The sequence below is a fragment of the Myotis brandtii genome, unplaced genomic scaffold (assembly GCF_000412655.1).
Source record: "Myotis brandtii unplaced genomic scaffold, ASM41265v1 scaffold4, whole genome shotgun sequence".
NCBI classification, from domain to species: Eukaryota; Metazoa; Chordata; class Mammalia; order Chiroptera; family Vespertilionidae; genus Myotis; species Myotis brandtii.
Window position 1 is genome coordinate 694,588 of NW_005365371.1, and position 15,804 is coordinate 710,391.

Sequence of the window (15,804 nt, forward strand, 5' to 3'; positions counted from 1 at the left end):
AAATGAAGTGTGCACTGTGGCTACGTGACTCTCGGTCCCCCGGGGTTGTGTCATTCTTCTTACCTGCCCCCACTGCACCTGCTAAGGTACACACTGGGAGGACCCTTGGAGGTCAGCGGCTCTGTGCTGTAGAGATGAGGAAACTGAGGCTGAGGTCGATGTCTCCCTGTCAGGATGCCGTGCTGCAGCCGTGCACCGCAGTACCACAGCCGTGTCCCTGCAGTCACCTGGAAACCCCGCTGTCTGCCTCCTCTCTCTGGCCATGGACATATGTTCTGCTCCAGGCCACTTCCCACCTCCTGCCCTCAGAGGAGTCTCTTCATCTCCTCTCTCCCTGCCTCCCCCACAGCCTCCTCCAGCTCTGCCCTCTGAGAACCGCCAGGCACAGGCTCAGCAGAAAGTCCCCTCCTACCTGCAGTCTCAGCATCTCAGTCTGCCTTCTCCAGCCCACCCGGGGGACGTTAATGCAGAAACCTCCACCTCAGTGTGGGGCCTGACACTCCCCGACTTTTCAGGGAGCGGGGACCCTGCCTGCCTCCAAGTTCTTCTTCACCTGGGAAGGCACTACGGCAGTGGTTCTCAACCTTCCTAATGCCGCGACCCTTTAATACAGTTCCTCATGTTGTGGTGACCCCCAATTTCATGGTTACAAATTGAACATAATTAAAGCATAGTGACGAATCACAAAAACAATATGTAATTATATATGTGTTTTCCGATGGTCTTAGGCGACCCCTGTGAAAGGGTCGTTCGACCCCCAAAGGGGTCGCAACCCACAGGTTGAGAACCGCTGCACTATAGGGTAGACCTGTGTGCCTGGGGCACAAGCCTCAAGTTTTGGGATGCCTCGTGAAGGTGCAGATTCCTGGGGTCTACACTGGACGTACTGGATCGGACTCTGACAAGGGGCCCAGGAATTGAATTTTCAAATAGATTCCTGGGGAATTCTTAGCCACACCAGCTTGGGAGCTGCTGGAGCACTGGCTGAGTGTGCGCACTGGAGCCCCGCGGTCCCGCGCTCTAACTGTGCAACCTTAGGCAAGCCTCTCACCTTCTCTGGGCCTCAGTATTCTCATCTATAAAATATTCTCCCCCCAAAAAATAAATAAATAAAAGCAGTCCCTACCTAATGGGAGATTGTGAGAGTCAAATACGTTACTAAGTGCTCAGCGCTGTGGGTGATGATTGGTAGGAATTGGCAATATTGTCCTAGCTTTAGGCAGGGCATCTCAGAGAGGTAGATTTCTGTCGAGGGAAAGGATGAAGTGTCCTCTTTCTCTCCATACCCAGGCCCTGGGGGTTCATCGGGACAGTGGGAGGCTAGTGCGTGGAGAAGAAACAGAGATTCTGTTCCCAAAGCACAGCCTGCCCCATGCCTCCAAATGCAGAGGGGACGTTAGAGAGCAAGAGGAGCCTGCGCTCAGAGCCTCTCCAGCCCTCGATGGAGGTGGAGGGAGATCACAAAGGCCTTCTCTCTCACCCCCACGGGCCAATCAGGTCGTTTCCTGCAAGCTTTTCCTCCCAGGGGCCTGGAGATAACTCTGACTTAGTGAACAGTAACAGAGAGAGGCACCTGAATACCAGTTCTGGAGAAGGGCGGAGCTGGACAGGGGCAGCAGCAAGTGGGAGAGCGTGGGCACCCTCAGGTGGCACCTTCCACCTGTTTGGCCAGCTTCAGCTCCGGGAAACCCAAGGCTCCAAGCCGCTGCCCTCTTTTTTTTTGTTTTTTTAAATATATTTTATTGATTATTTTTTACAGACAGGAAGGGAGAGGGATAGAGAGTTAGAAACATCGATGAGAGAGAAACATTGATCAGCCGCCTCCTGCACACCCCCCACCGGGGATGTGCCCGAAACCAAGGTATATGCCCCCGACCGGAATTGAACCCGGGACCCTTGAGTCCGCAAGCCGATGCTCTATCCACTGAGCCAAACTGGTTAGGGCCCGCTGCCCTCTTTACTACCACCCGCACCCAACTGCAACCAGGCCCCCTAGCCTGCCTGCCCGGCCGCTGGCCCACGCACCCCAGGCCAGAGTTGTTCCAATCAGGCTAATAGCTGCTCGGGGTGCGGAGACCAGTGGGAGCCTCAGAGTGGGCAGCTCAGCCTGCAGCGAGTAAATGCCCCACACAGCACTCCAGGGCCAGCCTCAGCCCTTCTCCCCAACTCTCAGCAAAGTGTGCGGGTTGGGGCCTCCTTTCACACCCTCTCCCAAGGCCTCCTCCTTTCTCCCACCTCCTCACGGCACAGAAGCTCCAGGGTCAGCCCACGAGACCCCCTTCCCGCTCCAGACCGGGGAAGAGGGATGCAGCATTCCGTATCTTTTCGTTCCCTTAAGAGAAACCAGGTCTGTTCTTTAAACCCAGGCTTCAGGTGATTTTTCTGTTATTTTCAGAAAATTCAGAGCAAAAGTAAAGAATAAAAGACTGCGGGGAAGGCAGGCTAGAACTAATCCTACGGACTTGACCACGGCCCAGAAAGGCCTCGCCGAGAGGCCATTACTGCCTCCCAAGAGAAGCGAAGAGCCGCCCAGGGGGCTGCCCCACCCATCCCCCATACAGGAAGATCCCACTTCAGACCAGCAGGAGTTACCCACAGACCTGTTGGCCAGGGAAATCACCCTGAGGCCTCAGAGGGAGAGGCTGACACGCCTTTAAGCCAGCCCTATTGATGGACATCAGGTGGGAAAAGCAGGGGCAGCAACACCCCACATGGAGAAGATATGAGATAGTGACTAAGCCGGCTTTTCTAGGCCATTGTCACCAATGCCGGAGAAATATTCCACTTTAAAAATAAATGTAAAGCAGGCATCCAAAATTAACTCTCCCCAGATAACCCCTTTCCAAAAAAGACCACGTCATAAACCACATGTGGTCATTCGGGGAGGATTTATCCCGAGGACATCTCCCCAGGCCTCAGCCCCATGCACCTGGCACTTCTCAATCCTCTCAGTCCTCAGATGGACCCCAGCTTCACGCGCTTCTCACGGTCCTCGTGGAGCACGAGGGCTGCAGCGGAACCCTGGTGCTTCTGGCCCTGATGCTAGGAAAGACGTGGCCTCAACGTGGACAGGAAGGAAACCCTTTCAGAGTGCAAGCCACACCGCTCCACCCCCGGCACGATCACCTCAGTCTGTGCCACGCGTGCTGATAACGATAAATGCGTACAGGAAATCGCTAAATTATATAATTTCCTGCCTATATTTCATGACCTTAAGAGGCACAGAAAAAGTAATAGTGGTAATAACTGGACTAACATTGCTATTTCCCTGCTGTGTAACTTCGAGCAAATTCATCCAACAAATTTTACTGAGCATCTACTACACTGTTCTACTTGGAGAGAGACACGGACGAATGAGCACTGCTGGAGGTGGGCGGGCCACAGGTGTCTGTACCATTTCTCGCCACTGCAAAGTGAAATATCACAGGCGACAGACAGGGAAGAGTTAATCCAATCAATAGGCATTGGTCTGTAGCTAACAGGCTGTCAGGACTGTCGTGAGATTTGCTGCTCTGCAGAGATAGCTGAGGCTCATGGTGTAGTCATTTCCTAAAATGTTCTTGCAGTTTTCATAGCACTGCACTAAGCCATTTACGGAGCCATGTTTGGGGCTAATTGCTGGTGATAAGAGCAACATAAATACACCAAGCCACAGCCCTGCCTGACAAGATTTTATACACCAACCACCAACCAAATTTTCTTCCCCTATTACACGCCTGCAATAATTTTTAGTGGCCATCATTCTCTACTGAATCACCGCAATAAACCCTTTCAATATAAACAACTCGCCTTTCAATATCTCCATAAATCAGGCTCAGCGTCATCCACATGATCTCTCTGCTGATGGAGGGAGGCTCGGGGCAGGAGCTCTCAGCCCCGTGCACATCAGCAGCTCCGGGAGCACTGCGAATGCTGGTGCCCAGGCCGCGCCAGGTGAGCCTGGAGACGGAGTTATGTAAAAACTCCTACCTGTGCCATCACTTCCCACACCGTAAGCTCTGACGGGTTACTTAACATTATCCCACCCAGAAAGTTAATTGCCCACCGTGGGCATGTGAGGTGAAAAACGGAGGCGGACACACGCACTGCACTCCACCGTGAGGAAGTTGATAACACTCCGAAAGAAGTTCTGTTTCATGGGATTTCTTGGGAAACGGTGAGGAATACTTTTTGGAATTTGTGCAGTGTCCATGTTCATGTTTCTTGTCCTTACAACTGAACTTGCCTCCAGGTGAGTCTCTGAGGTTCGCCCCACGTTTTACACCTGGAAAGAGGGGCCTGGGGAGGACTCACGGAGCAGGAAAGGACATCAGAGGAAAGATGAGAAGACGAGAGACCAAGGACAGGAGGGGAAGCAAATGGGTGCACCTGCTGTCCTCCCAGACAGCACCTGACTGTTCAGTGGGCCATCAAGAGAAGGAGGAGAATGAAAGTGAAAGCCAGTGTTTTTCTAGACGGGGACCCCATGCACATGGCCCCCTGCCTAGAGGACAAGCTTGCCCTGTCCAGGAAGAGAGCACCATGAGGGAGGGACCCCTCCCTGCCAAGAGTCAGAAGCCCTTGTGGAACCTGAGGATGGGAACTTATCTGCCTTCTTCCCACAGTGCTCAGCGAGTAAAGGTCAGAAAGTCAATAACATTCAGTAAATATTCAGGCATTAACATAGACAAGGCCCCAGCCCTCAGAGGGCTGACGGTTGAATAGACTGATAGATAAAATTACCCACCAAGATAAAATCACAAACCAGCATAAGTGCTACAGAGAAAAAGAAGAGGATGTTTCTAATTTATTTTTATATGTTTTTAAATTTATTTGTATTGTTCAAAGTATTGGACAATTTAGATTCACAGCACGAGCTGTTACGAAGGCAGGGCTCCTGGAGGGGCACAAGCCTGCCCTGCCCACTGGGGGTGCAGCTTGGCCCCTCTCCCTGGGCAGCAGCCTCAGCGGAGAGGTCAGGGCCAAGGCACTTTCCAGGTGGTATTGCTGCCTGGGGGCCAGTCATGCAGATGGACGGATCCCTCAGGGACTTGGCCAGAGGAAGACTGGGGACTTGGGCATGTTAAGTACAAATAAATAGCCTTTCCACACCGCCCCCCCCCCTTAAAAAAAAGTGAAAATAAAACCTGGAAAATCCACTTAGCAAAAGGAATGGCCCTTGGGCAGGGGTCTCATTTTCCCTAGTTTCCTCGTGAAGAGTGAGAGGGACAGGAGTGGATCTGAAGCTGAGCTAAAGGATATCTGAGTTACGTTTGAGGGGTTGATGGTTCTGGGGGGCTGGGCTTAAAACGCATCCTAGAAACACACTAGGAAGCTCTAAACTGCGTATCGACTGGATGCTCCTTGGCAGAAAGACCCCGAGTCTTGACCTCCAAGATGTACCAGGAAGTGATCCTGTGTGTCCCCAGGAGCCTCCTCCCTCCCCTTCCCTGCCCCACTTATGCCACCCTGACAGGATATAAGGCAGCCTCACCCCCAGAGCTGAGCTCTCCTAGCCTCGTTCTGACCCCCTCTTCTGGGTCTCATCCACAAAACCACTCAGGGGCTCTTCACAGGTAAACATCTGCTCCCAGGTGCCCCCTGAACACTTCAGCGCTGCCTTCCCTCGCAGCATCACTGCAGGCTCAGGAAATGACAAGTCATTTAATGCCCATCTGAGCCAGACACCACGAGGGAAGGGAGGCCATCACACATTTAAAACCGTGCATTCCAAAACCGAACAGACAACTGCTGGAGAGCAGCTGTGCCTTCTGCTGCTTCTGCAGGCACCACGGGGCGGACCCAGGGCCCGGCCCACTGTGAAAATTCAGACACTGCATTTGGTATTAGATCTGGATTTGTATAGCAGCTCCTAAGCTAATGAACTAGCTGTGTGACCTAAATGAGGTCAACTCAACCTCTCTGAACCTTTACCTCCTCCTCTCTGAAACAGATCTGTAATTATGAGCACCCCTACATGCATTAACTTGTTTGGACCAACCAACAACAGATCCTGTCAGTCAGAATCTATTATCCCCAATTTACAGAGAGGAAACTGTTTGAGAAAGGGTTAGGCGACTTAGCCAGGATCATATAACCAGGGTTTTTCCCTGGGCCCCTGGGTCCGTGAGCCCCAAAGCCAGCGCCTGCCCCTCTTAACCCATCACCTCCTCAGAGCTGTCAGCAGATCACACGTGGTAAAGTCCTTTGCCAGCTATAAAATGCTAATCAATGTAAAAGCATTTGAGTCTTTTGGCTGATATTTGAGCCACTGCCTAGGGAATAAATAGAAAGCCACACGTTTTTAGGAAGAAGAGATTTTTTTTTAAAAAAAAGCAGAAAAAAATTAAAATATACGTATATTTGTTGTTTTTTAAATTTCACACAATTCTGCTAGTCCAGCAACCACTCTACTAGCACTAGCAGCAAACATATGTTAGCAAATGGGCGTGAGAGGCCAAGGCAGGCTTAGGGGCTGAGTCTGCCATAGAGTTCCGCACCTGCGTTTTCGCTCCAGTAGGCGGCCTCTCCCCTCCCTGGTGTTCAAGTCAAACCGGGTTAGACTCCTACCTTCTCCACTCTCAATGTGGACTTCCCTAGAAAAAGACCCTGAGGCAAGGATTGGAGAACAAGTGGTCTATCTGGAAGGTGACTCCAGGAAACCTTAGAAAGGGTGTGGAGAAGTGAGAAAAGGGAGAGACGAAAGTCGCACACAAAAAGTTTCAAGCCTGTTACCCCTGTGGACAACCAAAGCCGAATCCTTCTGCGGGATTGGGAACCCATGAAAAACATGCCCCAGAGTTACAATCCCCTCACCCCGGGGGCAAGGGAGCTGGGGTATTTATCCACCAGCACCCAACAGTCATTGGTTGAGAGCTGCTCTGGGATGGTCACTGCCCAGCACTTCTGACCTGCCCCAGGAGCAGACAAAGGGGCTCGGAGCCAGAGAAAGAAAGCCTGCAGGTGCTGACAGCTGGACGTCTGGCTGGCAAGAGTGGAAAGGTACATGCCCAGGGAATATGGGCAGGCACTGAACCATCTGCTATGCTCACTAGCTGTGTGACCTTGGGGAAGGGACTTACTTTCTCTTATTGCAGTTTCTGCAGCCGGAAATGGGGATAAAAATGTCTTTCTCACAGGGGTGATATTACGATTAAATGAGGTCATGTATGTGAGGGATAAGCCTAGTGCCAGGCTTGCAGTAAAGATGCAACAGAAACCCCTAAGAGAAACTGAAACTAGATAAAGGAGGCATCTCCCTGGTCCATTCCAGCCCCGTTAGTTTATTGAATAAAGGATTTTGGACCCAGCTAGCGGATGCAAGCTGGCAATCTCCTTCCTGAGGGAGGCAAGTCCCCGTCTGGATTAGTCTGCCTAGGTCTGCCCCAGAGGCAGGGGCTGGACCCTGACAAACTCCGCCCCCTGCAGCAGTGAGTTTAAACAAACACAGATGCCCCCTATTATGTTCCTTGAAAAACTGGTTCTGGGGTCAAATATGTTTGATATGGGAAAATTTTAGTACATATTAACATACTAACAGCTTTAAAGTCCTATAGTAAAGAATTTTGTTTAACCCAGTATTTCCTAAAGTTATTTGACACAGAACTGAATGTGTGTATGTGAAACATCCATTAATGTCCCTTCAAAGGACATTTAGTGGGAGAGTCTGAGCTAAAGGCAGTTCTAGAAGCTAGGACGCAGGTTGAATCATCTTGGAACTCCCTTGGCCTAGCACAGTGCCTGGTACACAGTAGGCACCTAATAAATGGTTGTTGCCTGAATGAATAGGGAGAAGTCAAAAGAATGACTTAATAATGGTTTTCAAATCTGTGAAGTGATATCGTTCCGGCAGTGCCAGGCAACAGTTCTCTGTTTCCAGGAAGGCACACATTTTAAATGGCAGAGGAGGGATTTGGGAAGCCCTGCTCGGAGTTTAGGATCACAATCCCCCGAAATAGGCTTCCAAGCAGAGCTACATCGCTTCCTTCTGTGGAGGTGTTGGTCTAGCACTTCAGCACAGCTAAGAGTCTGCGTGCAGCTGTCCACCCACCCTACCACCCATTCACGCAGTCATTCATTCATTCAAACAAGCCCTCACTGAGTACCTACTATGTGCCAGGGCACTGAGGCTGGCACTAGGTCCCTCAGGAATCCTTCCAAAAGCCAACTAGGACTTCAGTGAGCTTTGTGATAAAAAGCCCCAGGAATCCCTAAGGAGAGGGGAGACAGGACCACCCCAGTGTGAGGTCAGGAAACCTCAAGCCCAGAAGCCACAGCTCCTAACCCTCCCAGAGAAAGAGACAGTAGGGGTGGTGAAGGGGGGTGGATTTCACGCTGACACATGAGGCTGGCCTAAACAATAAAGCCACTACTGTTTCTCAGTGTTTGTTTGTCTACCACCCCCCTTTCCTGTGACTGTATTTCATTGTTCCCGGAGAGCATCCCTGCCCCCACTTCCAAGCTCTTCCCCCTCCCCACACTCAGAGTTCCAACCTCCCCTTCCTTTCCTTCCTACTCTTTCTCCTTCAAACCATCTCCTAAGTCCCTACCTCTAGCCTCCCTCCTCAATACTTGATCTCCTCATTCTTTACTATCTGTTCCAGACCTGGATATCCCCAAGGTTTTTAATATTCACTTACCAGACAAATTAAATGAATAAACCAGGACTAAACCGAGGTCCGTCTTTCTGCTGAAACCCCCCAACCTCCACCAATGGTGAGCCACGGACTGCTTTGCCTCAAACAGGAAGTGGGGGGCTGGGAATGGTTGGGAGGAGGAACAAGAGGAGAATATGAGTCCAGGTCTGGGGCACCCTTCCCCTCCTATTCCATCATTGCCACTTGCCTTCCATGTCTACATCCCTATATCAGTACTCACACCAGCCCCACCTGTACATCTCCAGATGGGTCTGCAGTGATTTTGCTTTCTCTACACTAAAGCTGAGATGGGTACGATGATAGGACACATCAATGGACTTTAGGAGACAGTCATGCTGTTGCAAGATACCAAACCACAGATACCAATCCTAGGGTTGGGTGTGACCTGAGCGGTTATCTGGGCCAAAAATCCCAAACTTAAGAGTTGGTCATCAAGACCACCTGGGGAGCTTTGAAAACTAGATCCAAGCTGTTGGGAAAAAAAAAATAGATCCAATCCTGGCCCCACCCCAGGCCTTTGGAAGCAGAACCTTCCATTTCCTCAGAAACAACCCTGGCAGACAGCCATCCATGTTCCACCTGACCATCTCCACTGGCACAGCTGGCTACCCCAGGAGGCATCTGGTTTGATGGCTGAAACCCCAAAGACTAGGAAGGGAACTCCTACCTGGAGCTGAAGTCTGTCAACTATTTCCACCCATTACCCCCAACCCTGCCCTTGGGAGCAACCGAAACTAAATGTAGTCCCTCTTCTACTATCTGACAACAGGGATCCCAGCAATAATGGCTTGACCGTCTCTCCAGGTTTTCTTACCTTGCTACAGCCTGTTCTCCTCCAAGATAAATGCCCCCCTCCTTTCAGATGTTCTGTGAGAAGTCAAGGACTTCCAGTCCTCTGAATTCTAGCCTCGAGCAAGATGCTTCAGAGGGGACTTCGATCCTCCTATGAACTGGATTTGCCTATGAACCTAACCCAGACCCTGTTGGTCTTTCCCAACAGCCAGCCCAGAATGCAGACTCACATTAAGCTCATGGTCCCATAACTGGCAACCCCCAGATTTTGTTCAGGATGCTGTAAAGAGAGATCTTCTCTGTCCTAGACTTGGACATTGCTCTGAGATAAGGTAGGGAAAGCAGGGCTTTCCAACTGTCCTCACAAAGTTTCATGTTTGGGAGAGAAGATGAATGCTGATCCCGCCCTCCATCAGCTAGCTACCCTCATCTGGCACGCATGGATGGAGGATATGCTACAACATAACTTATGTAACTGCACCCAGAGGGTCAGTGGGCCCATATCAGAGCTCCCAGAGCAAGCTGTTTCCAATCCCAACACAGGCTCCTGCTCCTGCTCAGCAAACGACTACCATCTGGACCTACCACAAGACAAAGTTAACTGAGGTGCGAGCGGGCAGCTGTGGACTGGAGGTTACCCAGTAAGAGGCTGGTACAATCACAGGGAGGCTTCCACATGCGGTGCCCTTCTCCCCAACACACACCCCATCTCCTGCTGGAACCAAGGTGGGAACTCTAGTCACATCTCTCCGGAGACCAGCAGGCCTAGCCCAGCACCGGCCCCAGCCCTGACTCCTGGCCAGGGCCCGTCTGTGCAGGAAAGGTGCTGTCCAGGCCTGTGAAGCTGATTTTTAGCACTTCTGAGAGGCTGGGCAGGTCTCCGTGATGGGGTTTAAGACACCGTCTGTGTCTTCTCTGTACAGGAACATGAGCATACTGTTCTATGTTCCACAAAACATAGATCTCCTGCTCTTGCTTCAGATCAAAACTTACATTGAATTATTAACAGTGAACATTCTGCAAATACAGCAGCTGATCACTCTGCTCCTCGCTGGGTCTCTGCTATTCCCGCAGTCCTCCTCACAGGAATAGAGGCATCCCTGGGGTCTAGGAAATGACCCCCCCCCTAGAAGCCTGCTCAACCCCCACCCCCAGAGGCTTCTGTTCCCCTCTAAGCACCCCCTTCCCACCCATAGAGGAGGCAACTTAATCGAAAGCAATTAGCAAAACTAATTGGCAAATACAATTAGCCTTGAGGCAAGACAAGGAGACCCTCCTCAGCTGCAAAAGCAGCACCAACCCCCACCCCAACCTGCTGTGCTGCTGGGGTTCACAAAGGCCGATTTCTCTGTCCAGGAATTCGGGTGTTGGGGAAGTAATTGGCAGCAGGCCATTCCCAGTTCCCTGTGGTTGCAGTTGAAGTGTGTCCCCCTCCGCACCACCCAGGCGGTCAGCCAGGCAGTGGTTGCCAGGAGCACACATGGGGCAGCCACAATGACCCACCAAACAGGCCTCAGGGCCAAGTTCCAGAACCAGGAGGCAGCCCTTCAGTGGAGCTCACTGGGCAGCTGAGCGGTGAGTAACAGAAAAGGTGTCTGAAAGGGAAAGGGGGGACTCCATGGGTCAGGGGAGCTAACCACTCAAGTCTAGCCCCTGGCCTCATTATGGAAAGGGGGGTGCATCCAAGGTACTTCCCTAAGAAGTCAGAGGTCAAGGTCAGAAGGGCGTTCAAGGCCCAGAATCAGAAAGGCAAGCAGCCACAGGAAGCCACTCACCAGCCAAGAATAAACAGGACAGAGCTGCAATGATCTCCTTTCAAAGTCAACACAAAGGTTTCCCAGGCCGACCTCCATCACCTGGGCCAGCCATGGAACAGTCAGACACACACACCCCGGGGCCAGCCCACGTGATAGACACATCTGCATAACACGCATCCACTATCTGTGGCCAGCCCACACCAGAGACATACCCACACGCACACATGCACACACGCACACCCGTACCCACCCCTTGGCAACCACAGCAGTCGGCTCCCACCCCCATCCATTCCCAGCCTCCTCCCTGCAGGCACTCACACAGTCACAGACATCACCCACACAGTGCCTGTGCCTTTCTGATATCTTGAACAACTGGTGACAGTTGTGGGTTCAAACAGGCACCAAGGATGAAATGCAGAAAATCACTAAGTTTCTCCAAAAGGGTTAGAGGGAAGAGAAGGAGGAGCTGCAGGGAGGCTGGGTGGAGGATGGGCCATCCCACACTGCAAGGACAGCCTCCAACAGCTCTCCCGGGCAACCTCCTCTAACAGCTCTTCCACGCTCACAGGACCCACATGGGGTCCCTCAGGCAGGTTTAATGTGGCTGCAGAATAATAATACCCCACTTTGAACAGAACTCTCTACTTTTCAAAGAGCTCTTCCATCCATTATCACCTCCTAAAGTAACACCAGACAGTGGAAAACGCTCCTCTCCTTGGCAAAATGACCACCCACCCTCACAAGGCTCAGAGATTTTTCTCCAAAATAACCTTTAATAGCTCAGCATATGTAATAGTTGTGTGAGCGTGCCTGTTTGTGTGTGAGTGCACGCAGAGCTTTATGTAGCAGAGTGGGATACAGTCAAACAAAAATGAGGTTGCCATGGCAACAGGCTCCAGCATCATCACAGCCTATTAACACAAGTGAGGAATGTGTTTGGCAGATGCTCGAGTGTTATTTATGGTATGGGTGTAGCAGAGGGACTTGTAACACGCAAAGAAGGAGAAAAAAACAACCCTGTGACGCTCCTACTGTACTCCACTGAGGAGACCACAGTGAGACAAGAGCACAGAAGGAGAGGCTGAGAGGCTGCAGATGGCGAGTAAGAGATGGAGAAGAGCAGGCAGGCAAGCAGAGGAGAGGTGGACAGAGAGCAACAGGGGAATGGAGGGGGAGGGGAGAGAGAGGAAGTGCGAGAGGAAGAGCAGAGGGGGGGCAGGAGGACACCAGGGGAAGAGCGAGAGCCAGAGATGTCATGAAGAGAAGAAAAAACATCATCCCCCAAAGAGGACTGCCCCACCTTGCCTCTCCATCCTCTCTAAGTAAAATCCATCAGAAGGCACCTGTTAAGAAACCAAATGTTTTCTCCTCCTAATTGGAGCAAAGGGCAGAGCTCCAAACATACGAGGGGCTGGGGAAGAATAAAGTACCAGGGTCCGAGGGGGCCAGCCTCGCAGGAAGAGAAGTGAAGAAATGCCAATAGTTTCCTGAGGGTCTACTGGGTGCCCACGATACTGCTGCCCCATGTCCCTGGACCAGGGTCCTCATCAAAGAAATGAGCGTGTAAGTCCCTTGGACGGAGGAATCCTGAATTACAGGGGTTTTCCCTCTTCTACCATCTCTTGTCTAGCACAGTACAGGGTACTTAGGAGGGATGGCATCTAACCCAAGCCATCCTCAACTGCCTGCCACTCTGGGGTAACCTGAGGCAGACGTTAATGCTGGACTGTCCCACTTATATTTTCCCACCGTTGCTCAAGAAATAAAAATTTTACATCAGACACAATCAAAAAGGTAAATCAAATACAAACAAAAGGATACAGTTTTCTCTGAAGCCAAAAAGAAATAGCAGTTGCATTCCCTTGTAGGGGACCATTCCTAACAAGCTCTGCTATGCTCAAGGGAGATCTTGAGAAGTTAAGTGTAAATCCGCCAAAAAGCCTACACCCAAGCAAAGGTCTAAAGGCCACAGTGGGTAAAACAGGCGGGGGTGGGGGACTGGTAGAGATGGGGAGAAGAAAAGAGGAACTGGCCTGAGGAACTAGCAGGGGAAGCCAGGCACTGATGCTGCAATGACATGTTCATGCTCACATGGAGCTGGAGTCCCTCAGGTTCAGCACTCTCTCCCTGGGGTCTGACTCCAATCTCTGGAAATCATACATGCAGGATTGCTACGGCTGTAATCAGACCCTGCCTCCCAGTCTGGTCTAAACGATCCTGGAAATCTCTACCGCTCTGTGTGGATGACATGCCCTTCCCCCTGCAGAAAAGCTACACCCATCCAAGCCAGGAACAACCCCCAAAGATGCAACACCCATGTGACAGCTCGAGTCCTCAGGTCAAAGTAGCTGAAGCCTTTAAAGCACTAACAGTAATAGTTAATTTTTTTAAACCATCATCTCTCAAATAGGTTTCTCTCAAGTTCAAAGCTGATGTCTAAAGTTTTTCTTCTGATGCCAGATCAGAAAAACTTCAACTTAGCATTAAACAACCCCACCTACTCCACTCATTGGAACCCAACCAAACTGGCAACAGTTATTAAATCCCTCCTAAGTACCCTGCACTGTGCTAGACAAGAGAGGGTAGAAGAGGAAAAACCCATACAATTCAGGATTCCTGAGTCCAAGGGGCTCACATTGAATGAGAAGCAAAACCAACGGAGCCTGGAGAACAGTAAGTGCTCCCCTCTGTGGCTCTGACTCCATTGTTACCATGCAGAAGAGGGAGAGGCCAGTGCAGCTGGAATGGAAGGAGAGGGCCCCTCGCAGGTGAGGGCTGGGACAGAGGAGGGTGGAACAGTAAAGGAGCCTCTCATTCTCTCAAAAAGGAACCTGAGGCCCAGAGAGCTTGTGGGTCCCCTCTTTTCCAGCCATGGAGCACTTTGGAAGTGCAGCTAGAGCCGAGAGCCCTGGAGTGCATGCCGGTGCTATTCCCTGGGTGAGAGTCAGTGGGCACAGGAACACCCCTCGAGAAAGAGTTCGCCCTCAACAGGATCAAAGTCTGAGAAAGGCATCAGAGTTGGGGAGGAGGAAGGCAATGACAGTGGAATATAGTTAAGAGGTTCTCTAGAGACGGCAAACAGCCTCAGAGGGTTGCAGTGGGCACCGTGGTCAAGAGACTGCTAGCCTACAACACGGGCCCGCTTGACTCTCTCACAGTTGAGCTAAATGCAAACCAGCAGGCTCAGCAGGGTCAGTGGATGAGGTCCATGGAGCCACAGACAAGGGGACTGCTAAAAGGAGAAGGTGTGCCCATCGGAGGCACTGGTCTCACCCTGAGGGCAGGATGGCAAGTATTCCTCTCTCTCAAAACCCTTCAGTGGAGTCACCAGTTAACAAAGTTTTATTTTCTCCCATGTCTCACTGTTCTAAATTCACCCAACCAGTCCCAGCAGGGATAAAACACACACACACACACACACACACACACACACACAAAACCCACCACAGGCAAGAACCAGAAACATCAATAAGAAGGGGTCACGATATCCAACATTAGCTTTCTGCTCAGGCAAACAGGGGGCCTGCCACCACACATCTCAGAAGCACCTTCCTACCTTTGCTGGCAGCAGCTTTTTGGCTTGGGGCACTTTTGTAAACGAAACAACTTGTCAGCCCCAGCCTCAGACAACTGGCAAGGTTATCATTCCTGTTGCTTAAGACTGGGCAAAGGGTGCCCACGGTCTGCTCTCCCCAGCCCTTTATCCAGGGCTCCGTCAACAAACCAACAGTAGCTCTGGGAGGGGGAATCTGCTATAGGGTCCAGCCACTTGTGTCAGGGGCCTTTCTACACATACAGGGACAGAAGCACAGGAAGAGAAGGGGACTGCTCCAAATCCTTCCTCATTCTCATCTCGACAATAATGGCTATGGTTTAGTGCGTGTTGCTGCGGCGCCAGGAACATTACATATAATGCAAGGCACTCCTTTCAAATGAAAATGCTGGGGCTGAGAGCGGGTTAAGGGGCTGGAAGACACCACACAGATGACACAGCCATGTCTCTGCCCCTTTTGCCACTTTAGAAGGGTGAGGGTGGGATGTCTGGCCTGCTGGCCCCACAATGCAGTCCCTGCGGCCAGGTGGGCCCTTACCTGCTTGAGCAGGAACTGGTCCTGGGCGTTGGTGTGCAGGGCAATCGCCAAGTGGAGGGCAGACAGGAGTACCCCGCTGAGCACCGCGGCCCGCATGCGCACGGGCAGCAGCGTGTAGATGGTGTAGATGAAGAACACGGTCCACCAGATGCCCTCCGAGGCGCTGCGCGGCTGGGGCAGCAGCAGGCCCACCACCTGGACCACCAGCACCACCGCAATCAGCGCATAGCAGGCCAGGCCCATGTGGTCCTGGTGGAAGGCGGCGCGGTTGCAGAGCACGGCCATCACGAGGATCGCGCCCACGGCGGCCGCCAGCACGGACAGGTAGGGCACCTGGAGCGGTGGCCGCGCCGCGTGGAAGGCCAACATGACGAGGCACACCAGCACCAGCACGGCCATGAGCATGGTGAGGCTGCTCTGGTTCAGACGGAAAAAGTAGCGCTGGTACAGCCGCTCCAGCTTGTCCGACGGGAACTTCTTGGAGCGGAATATCTGCAGCAGCGCCAGGCAGCAGGCGCCCAGTGACAG

The 15,804-nt window shown here is 51.8% G+C and overlaps 1 protein-coding gene across 2 annotated transcripts in view; it reads right to left on the bottom strand.

The window, feature by feature from the left end:
- Positions 1-15,798, bottom strand: part of ADCY5 (adenylate cyclase 5) — a 145,698-nt gene extending 129,900 nt beyond the window's left edge. For both annotated transcript variants that reach the window (XM_014545249.1, XM_014545248.1), the window contains exon 1: positions 15,277-15,798. In XM_014545249.1, coding sequence (XP_014400735.1) covers positions 15,277-15,681 — 405 coding nt within the window. In that variant the 5' untranslated portion in view covers positions 15,682-15,798. The remainder of the gene's footprint in view (positions 1-15,276) is intronic.
- Between the last annotated feature and the right edge of the window lie 6 nt (positions 15,799-15,804).